The sequence below is a fragment of the Centruroides vittatus genome, unplaced genomic scaffold (assembly GCF_030686945.1).
Source record: "Centruroides vittatus isolate TY-2023 unplaced genomic scaffold, ASM3068694v2 contig_290, whole genome shotgun sequence".
NCBI classification, from domain to species: domain Eukaryota; kingdom Metazoa; phylum Arthropoda; class Arachnida; order Scorpiones; family Buthidae; genus Centruroides; species Centruroides vittatus.
This window is the reverse complement of record NW_027121846.1, coordinates 1,472,501-1,492,420: the sequence shown is the minus strand read 5'-3', so window position 1 is coordinate 1,492,420 and position 19,920 is coordinate 1,472,501. Positions and strand designations below refer to the sequence as shown.

General features: G+C 27.9%; 1 protein-coding gene across 3 annotated transcripts in view; it reads left to right on the top strand.

Annotated features, from left to right (window-relative positions):
* The window catches only part of trx (trithorax), a 135,220-nt gene that overhangs the window by 65,360 nt on the left and 49,940 nt on the right, over window positions 1–19,920 (top strand). For all 3 annotated transcript variants that reach the window (XM_067266959.1, XM_067266958.1, XM_067266957.1), the window contains 12 exons: window positions 6,207–6,254; window positions 6,341–6,408; window positions 7,295–7,413; window positions 7,734–7,820; window positions 8,660–8,770; window positions 14,842–14,988; window positions 15,073–15,162; window positions 16,083–16,194; window positions 16,276–16,331; window positions 18,529–18,586; window positions 18,812–18,990; window positions 19,268–19,367. In XM_067266959.1, coding sequence (XP_067123060.1) covers window positions 6,207–6,254; window positions 6,341–6,408; window positions 7,295–7,413; window positions 7,734–7,820; window positions 8,660–8,770; window positions 14,842–14,988; window positions 15,073–15,162; window positions 16,083–16,194; window positions 16,276–16,331; window positions 18,529–18,586; window positions 18,812–18,990; window positions 19,268–19,367 — 1,175 coding nt within the window. The remainder of the gene's footprint in view (window positions 1–6,206; window positions 6,255–6,340; window positions 6,409–7,294; window positions 7,414–7,733; window positions 7,821–8,659; window positions 8,771–14,841; window positions 14,989–15,072; window positions 15,163–16,082; window positions 16,195–16,275; window positions 16,332–18,528; window positions 18,587–18,811; window positions 18,991–19,267; window positions 19,368–19,920) is intronic.

The following is a 19,920-nucleotide window of genomic DNA, read 5'->3' as shown; positions in this document are numbered from 1 at the left end:
TATAATACTTAGAAAACTAATTATAGCCTACTTTAATATTTTACCTAGCCGTTTAAATTATTTCCATCGTTTAAATATAGTCAAAAATTATTAAATATATATTATTAAGACTTACACAAAACATATTTATAATTGTGTAGTTGAACATACTTCAGAATTTTTATCCACACAACAATTTTATTAAATAGATATAAAACAAAACAAATTCTTTGGCAATCCTTAAAAATCATACTCAAACCTCTAAAGGAAAATGTTACTGTAATGTATGAATTTATCTATGTGATATTTATATAATTAAAAATTTTCTTAAATAATTGCAGTGTAAACTTACCTTATTAATCATTTGTATCAGAAGATAGTTGCTCGAAGTAATCATTTATATCGCTTTCGTCACTATTTGTAATAATCAGTTTTTCTACAACAGTTTCCGAAATCTCATCGAGTTCCCACATTCGTTGTTCTTCTTTTTCTATGTGTTCGATACATTTTCTCCATCTTTCTTCAGTTATTTGTTCGATAGCTTTATTCATTAAAATTCACACATCCGACAGTTTGAATGTTGTGTTGTGACGTGCAATGTAACCTTTCATATCTGCCCATATTAGTTCAATAGGATTTAAATTACAATGATACGGAGGTAAACGTAACACATCAACACCCATTTCTTTGGCCATTTCGTCAATAATATATTTATCGTATTTATGTTTTATTTTTTTAACAATATCCAAAAGTTCTATTTTTAACATTTTTTCGTTATGACGAACCCTATTTTTTTCCAACCAAGAAATTATGTCAGCTTTTTTCCAACTACAATTAGGAATCTTCTCAATTTTAGCCGAGTGATATGGAGCATTGTCCATGACAACAACAGCATTACTTTCTAATTTCGTTAATATTTTTTCAAACCATTTTTTGAAATTATTTCCATCCATTTCTTCGTGGTAATCTTTTGTTGACTTTGATTCAAATTCATATAGACCACCATTAAGAAAACCTGAATTGCTGCCTATATGAACAAGAACTATTCGTTTTCCCTTTCCAGCAGGATTTTTTAATCCAGTAGATCGTCCAGACACAAAAGCTTCACGATATGACGTAATTGAACAATCCTTCCATACTTTATTCTTGGTATGGCCCGCATTAATTAACGTTTCGTCCAAATAGTAAATCTTACGGCCTAAAGAACGCATTTCTCTTATTTTTCGTAAATATTGTCTTCGCCATAAAATGATATCGTCTCTTTCAATTAATCTACTATTTCTATTACGGTTTGTATATTTAAAATTAAGTAATTTTAACAAATTATATATTGTGGATCGAGTAAAGTCTGGTAAATCTGGATCATCATTAACAGCCTGTAATACCTTATCTACCATAGGTAATTCATTTAAGAAATAAAAATTGTGTACTTTACCTCTAATGGCACATTTTGTGAATTCATCATATTTGTCAACAAGTTGAGTACGCTTATGGGTTTTCGAAGGAGTTATTACTTTACCATTAGTAAAATATTCTTTGCGAATTCTGTAAATGCTTCTTTCTGATATCCCTGTTGTCTTTGCTACCATTTTCACTATATTGTTCACACAGAGTTCTGGATTCGTTTCAGTTAGAGAATTAAACAAATTTAATACTATTCGTTTATCCGAGCTCCTCAGCGATTTTCCTTGTTGATGTTTAATCGTATTTACATTCAAGTTTTCCATTTTTGTAATTCGACAACACACAGTTTGAAATGAATGGAAAACGAAACCAAGAAATTATAGTGCGCATGACCGGAAAAAGTTTATTTTTAGTGATTCAGAATGTGAAAATATTTATTAAAATAACAATTTAACGAATATGAAATAATTACATTTATAATCATTGCTAAGTGACTAGTATTTCATTAATGATTTTATAAATAACGAAGAACTATTTTCTGCAGACAAATGAGATGCAACGCGGTTTCTAATTGATGGACGTGGGTTTAAGCCAATAAACAAAGAGAGGTGTGTCTTAGTTTGTTTACAGTAGCTGCCAAGTTAGGATAAATAGACTATAGAATAAAATTTTTCTTTGTTGACCTAAGTAGGAATTGACTTTAAAAAAAAATTTTTTATATTACTTGTTTTATTTTTAACTGGTTACTCAGTTTTATCTTTGAGAACTTTTTTATGGATGATTGAAAAAATTAAAGTTAAAATGAAAATATTTGTTATTAGCCAGAAATTTGTTCTAGCGTGTGAAGATTTTATGGTTGAGTACCGAGGTTCCACTGTATTTGATTAATGCAATTTTTGATATATGCAGTATACATCGAGAAATTTATTAATTGCATTAATTAATCAAGGGATGTCTATAGTAGGTAACCTGTATATAGCAGAAACTAGTTTACTAAAGCCCTGGTCACACTATGCGATTTCCAGCCGCGCGGGCGACTGCAACCATGACGGCTGTTCCTGTTAACTGGTAATCCCACCCTCGAAAACCGGCGCGACTGCAACCACAACTAGAAACAAAAAGTTTGTTCTACTGGCGACGGTTATCAGAAAACGTCTTTGTGCCACGTCATACTTTGTGTTGTATATTTGTCAACATATCTTGATTATAACATTTGTATTAAGTCAGTTTCAGTACATTTAAATGCTATATTTGATATAAATCAAATCTGAATTTATAAAAGTTATTGTTAGATTTATTTTAAAAAGTTTGATTACTTTTAATAATAAACAATTGAATAAAATAAATGCTTATATAAAAGAAAAAATATATTGATTATAAATGAATTAAATCATTCAAGCTTTCCTCTAAACAACACTTACCCTCAAATATTCACTTTTATAAGATTGATAAATAGCATTCAAAACTTCTGGGATAATGACTGATATCGAATTATGGGCCACTCTAAATTGATATGCCAAACTACGAAACGTTTCTCCTAAATTATATAAGTATTGGTATTCATACGGATATATCCCCTATAACCTACGGCATCCGAAAGCCTTAATTCATTCATCAGCTGGTGAAGGAAAGCATGATTGTTTAGCCCGTTGATTTTCATTTCGTCAAGTTTTAACCCAGCATGAACGTTTTTCTTATTTTTCTCTTCGTATATTCTCGCCAGCTCTAACAAAATTAGCACCTTTTTTCTTTTATTCATTCCAGAAAAGGAACTGCTTGCTATTTTAATAAGAAAAGTAGCTAAAATTCCGTAAATACTCTGAAGTAGAATGTAAAAATGTCAGTAAACTTACGAAAGTAGACAAAAACAAGCTACTGTAATTTTATTGGTTTATTATAGGATCAGGTGTTCCGAGTTGCAACGTCAACGAACAATGTGTGACCACGAGAAGACGCGCGTGACTCGCGCTTGTTGCAGTTGCGGTCGCCTGCGCAGCTGGAAATCGCATAGTGTGACCAGGGCTTAAGAGCTGTCTATAACAGAACCCGTACTAAGAGTTGTTTACTAAGAGTTGTCCGAACAGTTTACTAAGAGCTGTCTATAACAGAACCCTAAGGGTTCTGTTATAGATAGGTTTGACTGTATATATAAAATTATTGCAACACACTTGTAATTTAAAAATGATCATTTAAAGTACAAGAGAAATAGTTTAAACTTGAATACCATTGATAAGTAACAGCTGTCAATTAGTGGTAAATGTTACATCAGTATTGAGTGTGAGTAATAAAGAACAATTCCATATTACAAAATTGAGCATAAAACGTCTTCAGAAGTATGAAATATCTTATTATGAAAGTAAAATTATGAAATCGGCCAATATAAAGTATTATGTTCCAAAATCAGCAGATAAACAACTGCTGCAACAAATTGGAAAGACTGATAGTCATGACCATGAAACTGCCTGAAAATTCAATTCATAAAATTATTTATGATAATGAATTTTATTTTCTGCTTAAAAATTTACCTAAAACTGGATTCTATACATGAAATAAAGAAAATATGTCTCAAAAAAGTTTTGAAATGATTGTATGTTTGCATATTGATCAGCAAGAAAAGTCACTTAGCACTTTATTCTGTGCCTAAAAATTTTGCTTTGAATATCAAAACATACATGGATTCAATTTAAATTGAAGTCATTTATTAACAGAATTTACCAATATTGTTATTATATCATCTGGCCCAATTGTTCATCATGTTACTGTATAGCTATTATCACTAAGAAACTGAAAAATTTGGATATTAATTAAATAATGAAAAAAATCCACCAAATTTGCACAATTATGGCTTATAGAAAGGTTTGGACTCATCCAAAACAAAAAGTTTATCAAAATGGATAGGAAACAAACTCAATCTTTGCTCTCAAAACTTGGATTGCAAAAATACTTGAGTTTGATAGAAATTATTTTTGTAAACTTTCTACTAACAGCAAATGTAAAATCTCTACTGCACTACTTATGGGAATTTTTTCTGCAATTAAATAGAAAGTTAGTAACTTAATTCAAATTTCTCTTAATTCAAAAGTTTCTTAATTGTACTCACATACAGTCTTATTGTGACCACCTTACATATAACAATATCTAAAAGAATAATAACACTTTTTAATTCATTACTGAATTGATTACAAGGTCATTATTATACAGTATAAAAAATATATTGATTTAAAATTATCTTTACATTATCCTGAAAAATTACAAATTTTTTGAGGTGACATGAAGATAATTTGTTTAACATTAAAAAAAATTTTTAATTTTTAATATGTATTCTTTGCAGATTTCATAATTAAAAATTAAAATCTGAAAAATAAAGATTTTAATTTTTGATTTACAGTCTACTAACTAATATGCATAATTTCCATTTGTCATAAATAACAACTTATCAGTTCTCAAAAAAAAACTAGAATTGTTTTTGATTAGTCGTAACCTTTTCCCGAATCTCTAAAATGCAATATTTTTCAATCTTGAATAATCTCTTTGTCTTATATATAAGCTTTCATAATACTTTGTTTGGCTGCAATTTGAAAAAATTGTAGACCTATAAATTCCCACTGTCATCCGTCTAACTGTCTATCTTCCCTTAATCTCAAGAACAGAGTTAGATAGATAAAAGAAAAGATGACATCAGATATGGAAACTTTAAAAATATGATTAAAAATTACAGTCCAGCATTGCGATGATGTCACAACAAATAATTGCTTGTTGATATTGTTTTGTTTCTGTTTTTCATAAAATGATACTGTTATATAATTAGAAATAAAAATATTATTGGGAGATATTATAAATATCGTCACACTATTGTTAAAGGAAGAATATGATGTACAGGGGTAAACCTCTACTAATAATTTGAGGTGGAGAGCATATATTTTAAATTAACTAAATTCAATATATTCCACCAATTAAAAAGTGTGATAGTTACAAATGATGAGTTACTATGAATGTCCATGTGTGCTCTTGTTCTTCATATCGAGCAATTTTTAAAAAAGTTTATTTTTAATATATTATTTATGTGAAAATTAATCATACAGTTTGTTAAATTCTATAGTAAAAAACATAGATTTTTTCCTATGTACAGTTTTAGTCGTCTATTTAATATGAACAAGTATTGTTGAATAATTCAAAATTTGTATTCTTTGTTAAAAATCATTTAAGCTTTCAAATATAGAAGTGTAGAGATAAAAAGTCAATTTTTGCAAATAGTGAATAAAAATTGATCTTATTTAAATAGGAATAATTTATCTTTTATGCATTTTATTTTTAATTTTTTTTAATAAATAGTGAGACTGGGAAGTACAGAGATGGTGTCTACTTTTCAATATTTTTTCATTAACTGTAAATGAAAAATCTTTATGCATAGGTGGTTTATGTATGTTAATATTTTATTTAAGAAAAGATACCTGTGTTACACAATTAGAATAAATGCTTATAAATATTTTTAAAGTTTTGTATTATGAAGAACACATCTATAAAGAAGACTCAGTGTTGCCAAGCATTAAAATAACACCACAGTTTTTCAGAATAACAGTGTCCCAATTATCTCTTATCCCAGTTCTCCCTGGTCTCCCCTATTATCATTTAAAACAGAAATTTGTATGTTTATTTGATTTTTGTAAAGGAAAAGTATATTTAGTTTATGCTTTATTTTATTAAGAGTCCTTACAGATAATATCTTTATTATAAAAAAAAAAGTTTTTTTTAAAGTATTTTTCTGATAAGATATTTTCTATAGATTCTACTATACACTATATTTAATTTTATTTTTATCACAGAGATAAAAAGAAATTTGGTGGAAATAATTTAATAAGAAAAGCTTGCATGTAAGCCATAGAATTAAAAATTAAATTTTATTAAAATATATATTCATGATATGTTGAATGATAATTTTTTTTTTCTTTTTCTTAAGAAATCGAAGATGTCGGAAACCACAAATGCCATCTTATCCCAAATCTGTAGGATTAAGAAAACGACAATGTAAATATTCTATAAATATATATAAATTATAATTTTTTTTTTATTACAGTTTATATTTAAATCTTACCATTGTCTAATCAAATTTAAGTTATAAGTTGTAATAATCAAAAATATGGAAAATAACCCTTTAATCAGATATTAAAAATTCACAAAAATATTAAATATTATTTTAAAAATTGTAGAAATCATCTGGTAGATAATGGATTTGATTTATCAATTTTGGGTAAATATCTTGATGCTAGTGAATGATTACTTGAAGGTTGATGACAGAAATAAGTCTCCTGGATGTTGACTTTTGTATATTTTGATGATTTAGATTGTTTATTAGGTTGTTTTTACTCCCGCATCTCCATTGTAGAGTAAGACGCATGCGCATCGATCTTTTAAATGTATCTTAATATACGTTACATGTATTTTACATGTGTTTTCAAATTATGTTACCTATTTTTATATTCATATTTTAACATAACATGCACTTATGGTGCTTTTCCAATTGGTTTTTACTTTTATATATGTTAAGGTGCATGCGCATCAGTTTTACGAGGTTGTTTTTAACTGTCTAGTAAATTCTGATTTTAATTGCACGTATGAAATGATATTGATATAGAGCTAACTGTGCTAGCTTTAGTAATGTTAAATCAGAATTCATTATTCATTATTTTTGGGTTTTTATTATTATATTTATTTCTGATTGAATTTAAAGTTTTGAGAATTACTTATAAATAATAATAATATCTGTACAGTATATATATATATATATATATACTTTTTAAACTTTAGATGTTTTCTAAAACAAAAATACATTTAAATTACAAAATCATGCAATCAAAAAATATATTAAGCATTAATTTTTAAGAACTATAATTATTCTTTTAATATATTTTAGCATTAAATTTAAGTGGAGAGTCAAATCAAGGAAGTAATGAAGTAAAAGGTGCTATTATTTATAATTCAAATGAACTAAATGATAATTATGTTACTATTCAATCTACAAATGAACCAAAGGTACAAAACATAAATTTTCTCTTTAATTTTAATTCTTCTTATAAATTTACTCTAGTTAAGTTAAATTATTTATTTTGTATTCATATTTAGGTAAATTATTGCAATAAACATTTAACGATCAAAATTAGTGATTAATATACATAATTTTTTAATTAGCTATTACATTAATTAATTGTCACTATAATTTTTAAAACATTTATAAAGTTAAGCTTTGACAACAGAAAAGTAAACAAAAATTTTTAAAGGATTAGAATTTTATTGATTAAAATGATATTTGAATTAAGTAACAAAAAAATTAATTGAAATTTTAATTATTTTAGGTTGAAATAATACAAAAACAAAAAGAGTACACAGCATGGAAGAAATCAAGTGCTGCTAAAACTTGTCTTGTTTATGTGAATTATTGGGTAAATAAATAGTTTGTTTATAAAATAAGTATTAATATTTTTTTAGATTTTTTTTATTAAGTATTTTGATATTTATCAGCTATTAAAAATTGCCAAGTTAACAGGAACTGATATTATTTTAGGCAATTGATTGATAAAATTTTGAATAATTTTTTAAAATGAACCGTGAATTTTATTCATTGAATACTTAATTTAGTATAAAAAGTGGAATGTTGTAAAATTTTGTTGGCTGCAATTAAAAAAAATATAGACCAGTAAATTCCCACTGTCATTCAGCCATCTGTTCTTAATCTTGAGAATGGAGTTAGATGGGTGAAAGATGAAACCAGATATGGAAACTTTAAGGGAAGGAGGCCCCAATTAACTACACATGAACTTCCGATGCAAACCAGAAGTCGTATTATTTCCAGTTAAAAAATTTTTTTTTGAAAAGCGTTAGATAGACGATTGGCAAGATACTACTAATTTGAGGTGGCGAGCATATATTTTAAATTAAATAAATTAAAAATATGATTAAAAAATTGCAGCCCAGCATTGTGAGGATGTCACAATAAAATAATTGCTTATTGAATCTTAAATTTTTCTATATAGGCTAAGCACAAGTATGCATTTTGAGTCAAATCTTTTATTATATACAGTGTGATCCATAAGTTTTAGAACTTAACAACAATTCAAACAAATATGTTAATTTTGGAAAATGGATAAGAAAACAAGTTATAATATAAATAATAAAATTTATTTTAATTATGCTTAATTAATAAATTAATGAGGTATTTTATTTAAATGAAAGAGATAATATTATTTGAATATAAGATAATTAAATATTTTATTTTTTACAGGAAGAATATGATCCAGATAGGATATTAAATCAAGGTTTTCCACTTATATCCTCAGAAATGTTGCCTATAAAATATGTGTGTTATTTATGTGGTAGTACTGGCTTAGACAATGTAAGTTTTTTTTTTTTTTTTTACTTAATATCCAATAATAATAAAATGAGAAATAAAGTTTATGTAATGTCTAATTTATTTGTTTTTATTCATCAAATTGCTCTTTCTAATGTTACATAATTAGAAATAGTAATAAAAATAGGATTATAATTTTGATTCCATTAGTCGTTCTCAAAGTTGATTAGTTTATACTTGTTTTTATTCTGAAAGTATATCGAAATCCTCTATTGTCTTATTATCTCTGTTCTTTTCATTTAAATGAAGTTCCACTGTTAATGTTGGAAGATTTCATCTTCTGAAGGCATTTTATCTTCAAAAAATGTTTTGAATGTTCTGAGTGCATGAATGTCTTCTGAATGCATTCATGATATTTATGTTAGAATAAGATTATGCTAGAATAAAATAAATGCATTAATATATACTGTATGTAAATTTTATTATTTTCATGGTATTTGTTTTTTTTCCTTCTTCTATTTTTTTAATTCCTATTCTAAATTTATGGGGGAAATATTTTCTAAAATACATTTACAAAACTCAGTGAAAGTTTCTTTCATTGTTTAATGTGCTTTGAAAACAGTCTATAGATATTTTTTCAGCTGCTTACAAAGTAAAAGTGTTAATATACAGTCGACTCCACATAAGTTGACACCCCAAGGGGAAGTGGAAATGTGTCGAGTTATCCGATGTGATGACTAAAGTGAAGTTGGGAAAAAAACCAGAAAACTACAATTAGGAAGATACAGTAGTGTGTTATACAGTAGTATAGGCTTACAATGCATTGTGTTCTCCATTTACAATTACTCTGTAGATGAAAAACTGAAAAATTTGTTTAGTGTTGTTTGTTTTCAGCACTTAACGGTCTCGACTTTCTTTTCCAACAATCACGAATGCCTTGAAAACATCATCTTCGCAATTGTCAATTGTTGGCAAGTAACGTCTAAGGATTCTTAATGCCTCTGGCATGAGAAAATGCAAAATTGGATACTGGTGTGACATTGATGTAGATTGTATATTTTCTTTTTGTTTATCCATTATTATTTTATACATAAAAATACATAAAATGTTAAGGCATTTTTATTAATATGTATGTTTATATATATATATATATATATATATTAATAATAATAATATATTAAATATATTAATTATATATTAATAAATAAATCGACTCCCCCTCCTGAAAAAAAAAATGAGTTTGCACCACACGTACAGAGTGAATTCAGTTTTTCAGGAGGGGGTGATGACTTATCAGAGTGTGAGACAGCAAAAGTATGTCGACTTATCCAGTGGTGACAAGTTAAACGGTGTCGAGTAAACCGGAGTTTTTTAACATTAATGCCTATGTAAGTCAGCTGGGACCACAGAAAACTACTTAACCGATGGTGTCGAGTTATCCAGGTGTCGACTTATGCGGACTTGACTGTAGTTATTTTTTTCATTTATTAATCTAAAATTTTATAAATGTGATGCTAAAATTATTTAGCAAAACTTATGACTCCAATTCTGGGTAATTTATTTTTTACTTTTATCTTCACATTTTTATTATACTTCATTTTTAAACATACAGGAAATCTTTGTTAGTTTGAAATTCAAGGGACGAAATAATTGCAATTTTGAATTATCCAACGTTTATGTATATCTGTACACTACGCCAAATGCCACATAACTGATGTAATTTATTAAGCAAATGGAATATGGATACATACAAAGAATGCTATTTTTGTTAAATAATAATTAATAATAATATAAATGTGAAGGTAAACAGCATGTGTCTGGTGAGAACTTCACAGGTTGCCAGATGGGTTTTATAAAAAAGTAAAACAGATTCCTTGAAACATCGCCCAAATTATTTTTAAAGTGACCTAAAAAGTAGTAATTCGTCAAATCTAGTAGCCCAGAGCCCTATAAATATCTCAATCTGCTACTCATAGTCCAATCTTGCAATTCCAAAAATGAGCCATGTTTTATGAGAAGAGAGAAAAAGGTAGACCATTGGTAAGGTAACACCTGAAAATGTGTTACCACAAAAGTAAACCCATATTGACCAGATTAGAGTTGTCTTGGTATATTGTTCTCTTATAGTATGGATACATTTTGATCTAAATCAGCGTTTCTCAAAGTGGGCGATAATGCCCCCTTGTGGGTGGTGAGCAAATCTAGGGGGACACTGGAGACAGTACTTGAACGGTGATCAAAGGCAAAAGTTGGGGTCACTGACAGCTGTTTCCTTTCCTCTGTTAAATGGAAAAGAGGAAACATTGTGTTTAATGGTTTCCAGATGTTGAGAACAATGTACGGTAAGGGCACAAAGTATGAGATTCATAGAAAATTTTCCTAAGAATATTTCCAATCCTTTCTCACACAAGAGAAAATCAGTTAGGGGGTGTTGGGTATAACTTTATGGAACAAAGGGGGCGGTGGATTGAAAAAGTTTGAGAATCACTGATCTAAATGAACAAGTTAGCATAGACATATCACAGTTTGGACAGAATTTCACTTCAAATTTTAAGGTAGCCATATTTTGAACTAACCAAATTCCTTAACATGTAAATCTCTACCCCCCAGCCAGAATGAAAGTATAGTTATGAAAACTAATGGGATTTTGAACTATCCAAGTTTAAATTAATGGGGATTTCCTGTATTAAGAAAATGATAATTGTTTACCTAAAAATGTTCATTAATAGAAGACAACACAAAAAAATCTCAGCATCTTGTATTTCAAACTATACTGTCATCAGAGAGACATTTGAAACAATTTTATATATTAAGAAAAGGAAGAATCTCCAGATAAAATTTAACTCTCTCATATGACTTTGTTTCTGTGATGTAAAATTGATGAAGTTGGATACAATAAAGGAGTTTTTGGTTTTTATTGATAAATATTGTAAGCAAATTTTTGTCTAGGTTTTATTTTTTATAATAAATGTTAATATTGATTTTTTTTGGTCTGTATAAAATATTTTTCAGCAAAAAACAAATTGATTTACATAAATATTATTTTTAAACACCACTAATGAAAACTTTGAATTAGTTTTGGCTTTCAATCATAAATCTTAGAAGTGTTAAAGGAATTTATAAAAAGAAAATAATAAACAAAGTTTTGAATAGCTTTATTAAACTCCAAACGTTAAATAATGCACAAAAATTGCATTACTAGAGCAAGAAATAAAACTTGAACTAATTCCCAATGCTATTAGACTTCTTCAGTCCAGTATCAAAGGATAATGCCATAAACAAAACTTGCATAAAAGTTTGATTTTTGTTTGTTACATTACCATATTTCTGTACATTTATTTCCTCTTATAGATGGAGCAAATTCAGTACTGTATTCCATAAAGACCTAAAAATACTTACTATTTTTTTTTTTTTAAATTTTTATAGTATCGAAAGCATTTTTTTCTTTTATTATTAACTAGCAGATGAGCCCAGCATGGCCCGGGCAAAAATAACAACAAAGGTTAACTTTATTAGATTATTTCGCACTTCTAATCTTTCTATTATATCATATTATAGCCAGTTGAAAGGCCTGATGCAAGCATCGGGGCATGTGCATGGACTCTGGCAATTGCTAGCTTTGCCGCTATACTTTGCTGGCACTCGATACGCCGATTCAGACTGCCCATTTTTTCAGTAGCAGCAGCGGTGTCATTCCATGGTATAAATAATAAATTCATATCAATAATAAATTGCTATTACAAATAAAAATAATATACTGAATTATACTGTAAAAATATAATATAAATATAAAATAATTCATATTGTTAATTTAAATAATAGCTAGGGGCATCCCTAGTGGCCGTTTTTGGCATACCGTGACAGAAACCATCCGGTTTTTTGATTTTATATAGTAGATAAGAGTTATCACAGATGTGTCAATGAATAGTTACTATATGAGTACATTTAATTTACATTGACACAGAATTACAGTGCTCTTATAAACCAAAACAAGCTGGTACTTATAAGAGCATGTGAAGCAGGACATGTTTCAAAAGCACAAAAACAAGTGACTTTTGCATATAAGAGCATGCTCTTATTTGTAAGTAAATATCATAATATATATTATTTTAATTAGGGTTTTTCAAACGGGATCCCGGTTGTTTTTTTAACCCGGGAAATTTTTCTCATCCCGGGAAATCCTGCAAATTTCTTAAAAATTCACTTTCTTCTTATTTTGTGTTAAGGTTGAGGAAATTTTTCAAATAGGAATATAATTAACTCATAAACAGTCAGAATACATTTGTATTTATTAATTTTAAACTTCTTATTAGTTTTTTTTTTCTTAATTTTTCCTCGTTATGGCATGTCACAAATGGTCAATAATCAATATATAGCTTATTTGTGGCAGGACTCTGAAAATGCTTTACTTGTCAGAACTTGTGATATATGGAATAATTCTGCTTATGCTGTCTTAATTTTTAACCATGCCCAGTAGCTTCAATAACTGTGTAATGCCAGGTTGTGCAAATTGGACAAGGATACAAACAAGTATGAAGTCTGCAAGTACGAAGTTTTTTCATAAACCTAATTATTAAAGCCAAACGAATTGCCAAATTATTGGGATATAAGTTTGATACCGCTATTTAAAGCAGCCGAGGCAGACAAATCAAGAATACTAGAGAATAAAGAATTACTACAATCTCGAAAACGAACTAGAAATTTGCCAGGCTACAGGTGAAAAAACACATCAACTGTCTTCTCTTAAATGCATTAAACTCGATTCCACTCTCATCAATTGAATTGGAAGACATTCTCGGTTGCAGGACTTTTCATTACTAAAATAAGAATCAGATTGGGTGACCGGAGTATTGAACATCTTTGCTTTTTAAAATCTTATAAAAATTTACAATAATGTTTTGATGGGTTTATTATATTAACTCATTAAAAATTTATAATTTTCTTTCATTATTAAGACATAGGATGAAAATAAAATTACATAAAAATATTAGCGAGGTTGAGGCCGAAGTTTTAAACACAAAAACGTGTATGTTGGACGTTCAGTGCCACTTTCCTGTAAGCCTAGAAGTTTAACAATGGTGTTTGGAAAGTCAGTGGAATCACGCTCAACATTCCAAACGCCATTGTCAAACTTCTAGGCTTACAGCAAAGTGGCGCTGAACATCCGATGTGCAAGTTTTCGCATTTAAAACTTCAGTCTTAATCTCGCTATTCTCATAATTTCAAAAACTATAGAAAAAAGAAAAATGGGGATAAAAATTCTGAAATGCAAATAATTAAAGATATTGTCAAAAATGTAGTAAATAATTGTATTGAAACAAGTGAAGTATTCATCCCTAATAACTTTGTTTATCAATTTACTGGATTAATATGCAAAAATTAAAATATTTGAGGTTTTATAATCTGTTATCTTATAATAATAATTTGCTTTTTTTAATTATTAAAAACTGAACATTTTAAAATATTATATAAAAGCAGGGTTTCCCAATATGAGCAGTAACATTGCAATATGCAGAACCATTTGCATGACTACAAACTTTAGGGTTATTAGCATTTATTGAGGAGACATTGAAATTTTGCAGTTTGATGTAACAATAAAAATAGTTAAATTTACATATAATTATTTTTCAGTTATTTTGTTGCCAGTATTTTGTATTAAATAGTCTCATTGGAAATAACACTTAAAACATTCTTTGCCCTTTAATAAATTCTGAATAATGCCCACATCAATCACTGAGATGATAAGATCAAACAAATCAATGTGATATTTAGCATATAATAATGTTAGGGAGATAGCTCATCATTTGTTAAGATCAAATTTTATTTTACATTTCAATTCAGTGTTAGGAGATTTTATGATTATGCAATCATGAAGCATAGATGTTTTATTATAATGTAAACATGTATGTTTAAAACACATTAACATTATTCCTATTAAATACATAGCCCATTTAATTCAGTGCAGTTTAAATAGCATGGTACTTTTTTGGAATGCATTAACCACAAATCAAGCTATTGCTGTATATATTCAATATCAAAATTGCATATTGATTTTTTTTTTCACATTAGGTGTATGTTTGAAATATTACTAAAGGGATTTTTTTCTTTTAATATAGCAATTTCAGTTTATCTTCTGCTCTTTATGCTGTGAGCCATTTCACTCATTTTGTCTAGATGAAGAAACATTTAATGATCGGTTTGATGAAGAAACTTGGTGCTGTCAAAGTTGCCAAAGTTGTATAGTATGTGGACTAAAAGAAAATGTAAATATATTTTATATTTATAATTTTGAAATTTTGAAATAAAATAATAAAACATACTGAAAAAATTATTATTATTTTCTAAAGCTTTTGAAATGCAAAGTTTGCATGAAATGTTATCATTTAGAATGTATTGGACCAGATTATCCTTCAAAGCCATCAAAAAAGAACGTCTGGGTAAGAATTTGTTTGTTTGTCTTTAATGTAGAAATGTTTAAAGATAAAATATGATCTTAATATTGTGAGATTGGAATTCCAGCAGACTCAAAATTGTAATAATTTTCACTGTTGTAAACATCCTCGATAGAAAAAAATTCCTAGCCGAGAAAATATGTGTCCCTGGCCGTATAACTGTCAACTATCCATTGTTCTCACGCTGTATACAGATCATCTTGCACCTTAAGTTTATAGTTAACGTCCAAATTCGTCATATATTTTTGGTCCCGGGAACACCTATGACCCAAATCACCATCAACCATAGATCATGTGACCAATTTTCCCAGCCTAAAGCTATAAAAGCCACTTTTTCCCCCCTCAGGGGAGTCTCTTATCATCTGCCAGACCAACGCAATTGCAGGTCGTCACCGCTCTGGACCTTATGTTCCAGCGTCACCGCGCTAAGTCGTGACTTTATAAAAGTGTGCCATTCCTGGATACCTATAAACCCTTCTTGGATATCAAAGTGCTAACTCGATAAGGAACATATTATGAGGTATGAAATGAACCTGTAAGCTCTCTCTTGAACCCTATGCAAATTAGGGAAATTAGTCAACTTTTGTAATTGTGTCCTTTGTTTAATTCCAATAAATCTTGTTTTAATGGTTAAATGGTGTCCTCTTTGACTCGAATATCGCTTTCATTTTATCGTCGACCCCATCTCACCTCCCATCCACTCGCCCAACACGAAAAGTCCCGACTCTCTGGATCGAAATCATAAACTTAGCCATCTTGACAAGTGAAAGGTCAATGACCTGTTGCCAGAAAGGGGGAGATATGATTTCCTCCTACCTCCCTCGATCTCACAATATGCTAGATAACAGCTTGGATTAACTGCATTTTTCATTGTTTCCTTTTTTTTTTTTTTTTTTATCTTTCAGGTTTGTCCAACTTGCATGAAATGCAAAAGTTGTAGTGGAACCATTCAGAAAGGTTCAGTTTGGAATTTTGATTTGCCATATTGTTCTAAATGTTCACTACGTAAAACTAAAGGTATAGTGTTTGGTAGTAAAATATATAATCATAAAGGTTTTACTTTTATTAAATTTTCTAATTGATTTTACTTTTATGTAGGTAGTTATTGTCCAATTTGTCAGTTGAGTTATGATAATAATGATTATGAAAGTAAGGTAAGTTTAGTTGTTACAAGAATACAATTACATTTCAAATAAAAGTTATTTTAAATTTCAATGTGCAATATATTGAATTGTCACAAGGTTTACTAGTAACATCTCATAAAATATAAATGCAGTTATAACTAGTATATAAGTTACTGAGCATGTCATTGTTTGAATTTTCTATTTAAATATTATTGATTAATCTTTGCTGCAATTTAATGTAAGTTAATAATTTTTCTTTATCAAATACAATTTTACTGAAATAAGTTAAAATAAAAAGAAGTTCATATTTATAAAAATAAAATGTATATTATAAATACAATTGTATTTGAAAAAGAAATTATGTAGTTGTGTATTTGATATTTGAATTCATTGAACTTCATTTAAAATTAGTTAATGTTGCATTTATTTTAATTTGAATTTTTATCTATATCTATCAAATCTATTCAGAAGAGTAGGCCAGTTTATATATTTTCTTTCTTTTGTTTTGTTTAAATAGACTCTTATCATATTGTACTCTTATTCATTCATTTGTATTAAAATCTTTTAACAACATAGGATAAATCATTTGTTGTTGGTGTATTTGATAGTAATTTTATTAATGATTCAATTAATTCAAATATAATGCCATTAAAATTTCATTTGTGTGTCAAATGTGTATAGAATTCAGTTGAAAGAGAATGAAGAAATGTGGTACATACAGTTGAGCTTGTCTATCTTGAAATTTTTTTCTTGCATTTTCAGCCTAAATTCTATATTTTTTCCATGTTTATCTCAAACTTCCTCCCAAAACTTCTGTATCTCAAATTATGGACTGATGTGTCAATTACAATTTCAAAGCTTAGTGATTACATTTTGATAGCCTAAATTGTAGTTGAGAAACATCTCTTGCGATACAATACATAATTGCAATGAACGCTGGTTTTCTCTGATTGATTACGAGTTTGGTTTGATCTATTTGTTTACAGGAATGTGGCACATGGGCAATCTTCCAAAGGGGAATGTCTCACAGGAGGACTTTCTACAGGAAACTCTCTCCTATTTAGATGTTATAAACATGAAGAAAACCTGGAAAACTCCATTTAGCCAGCCCATTGCAAGGCATGAACTCAAATCAACTACCATTGTTCATCAGTTTTATCCACCTGGCCCATTGATAAGCTAAGGCTATGAGTTTGGCTTGTGTCTTATCGGTTGAAGAAAATTGGGCAGCAGAAACTATTGACAAACTACTTCTATTAAGATATATCAAAAATGTTTTATTTATACCTAATGCAGATATGTACTGGTACTTGCTATTGTATTAATAAACAATCCTACCTCTAATCAACCCTATTACTGTGTAATATGTAGGAACCTCTACATCTTGAAACCTATCTATCTTAATTCTTAATTTTTTTTTTTTTTTTTTTTTTCATTCCTGTGAGACAAGTTCAACTGTGTGTGTGTGTATACATATAGAAAAATTAGAAAGGTGAAATGGACTAATTAGATAGTCATGGACACAGTTATAATAACATCTATTGTTTTTAGCTCTATATCTCCTAAAGAGATCTTTCTGAGCATTGTCATATTGTTTACAAAAAAGAAAAAAAAAACAAATTTATGAACAATAATATACAGTTATAATAAAGTGTGTGGAATAGAATGCTTTAGAAACAGATTAAGGAATATTTACACATTCTTGCCAAAACCATAAAAAAAAAACTGTATATAAGCAACAGCAATCTTCAACAAAAGCAACAAGCTTAAAGCAAAACTCCACACACCATAACAGAACCCAAAAGAACAATCAAAAGATGCCAAGGAGAAAATTTATTGTGTTTTTTCTAACAAAATCATTTTTGTATCATATTGAGCAGTTTCATCTAATACGACCGGTCAAATACATTACTTATGATAGAAATTTTTGGTAAAATCCTGAAAGTTCTATATTTTTTACATGTGAAAATTACATTATCAACACTATTAAGTTTGTACATTCTTTGTAGTAGTAAGGAATAATAATAGCAAACTTGTGTAAATATGCATTAAATTTTTATAAATAGTAATATGCAAGATAATTAAATTATCTTCCAATAACTTGCCCATTTGAACTTTTCAAACAATGTTATGTCTTATTTTGGTTAACTTTGTTTAGTAAATTTTTGAAAAGAAAATTTTTTATTGGTAAAATTTAACGTTTTCGCTATATTATTTTTAATTATAGATGATGCAATGTGCAAAATGTCATTTATGGGTCCATGCTAAGTGTGATGATATAACGGGTAGGTTGAATAAGTTTATTAAATTAATAGTTGAGTTAGTGATTATAAATAATGGTTTTTTTTTATAAACACTAATAGGTTAAAAAGTGTTATTTTTAATGTAAATTCAATATTTTGTTATATCTTTGTTCAAATAATATAAAATAAATATAATAATTTTCTTTCTCTCATAATTTAAATTAAACATAATACAAATTTGTTTTTATTTCTTTACAACTTATACAGATGACATGTATGAGGTTTTATCTTGTCTTCCTGAGACTGTCATATATACATGTCCATGTTGTGCTCAAGAGGTGGAATGTATGTGGCTGAATGCTGTGTATGATGAGTTAACCAGAGGTTTGAAGTCAATCCTTTCAGCCTTCGTCAATGCAGAGATTGTCAACAATTCTAATCATCAGGCATTTATGATTATTATATTAAATAATTTATTGATGTTTGATTTAATTAATAAACTTTTTAAAATAAGTAATAATGTTCAAAATCTTTAAAAGTAAACAGTTTACAAATATTATTAATTTATTTGTAATATAATAGTTCTATTTTATAACGTATGGAGGAGCAGAGAACTGCTTGTATTGATAACTATTTAATCATTGAAATAATTAGTAATTTTACAGTAAATTTTTATAAATGTTGATATTTTTGGTCTGCCAATAATTGAAATTATTATTTCAGGAAGATCTTGGACCTCAACTTGAATCTTCCAAATATCCAGATATATTCAAGAAGAAACATTGTGAAATTAGATTACCTCCAGGTTTACCAAATAGCACAGGTATGACTTAATTTAGTTAGCAAATAATATGTAATAAAGTATTTATTCTTAAAAGGATACTCTGTTCAGACTTTATTTTGTGTGTGTGTGTGTGTAAATGTATTATTAATATGTTTAAAAATTAATTTACTTCAACTTAGCATAATACTCAGTCTCTATTTTTGTATAAAATTATAATTTAGTTAGTGAAAACATTACTCTCTGTGTTTTGTTATATTAAATTATTTAATTTTAATAATAACCATAAAAATTAGTATGTAATTAAATTTCAAATAGGAATTATAATTTATAATTGTATAATTATGAACAGAATGATGATTGATTATTTTTATCACATTTATACATATTTAAAAAGTAGACAAATGAAATTTAAAAATAAATGTGTTTGTAATTGCATACTTGAATATATTTTCCTCAGATAACATTCTTTAGTTGAAAAGTTTTAACTATGATACTTCAAATATAGTTTTGTATATGCCATTTTTTATATAGACCATTCTACAAACAAATTATTTTCATTTTATGTTTACATATTAATTATAGTCTCAAATAG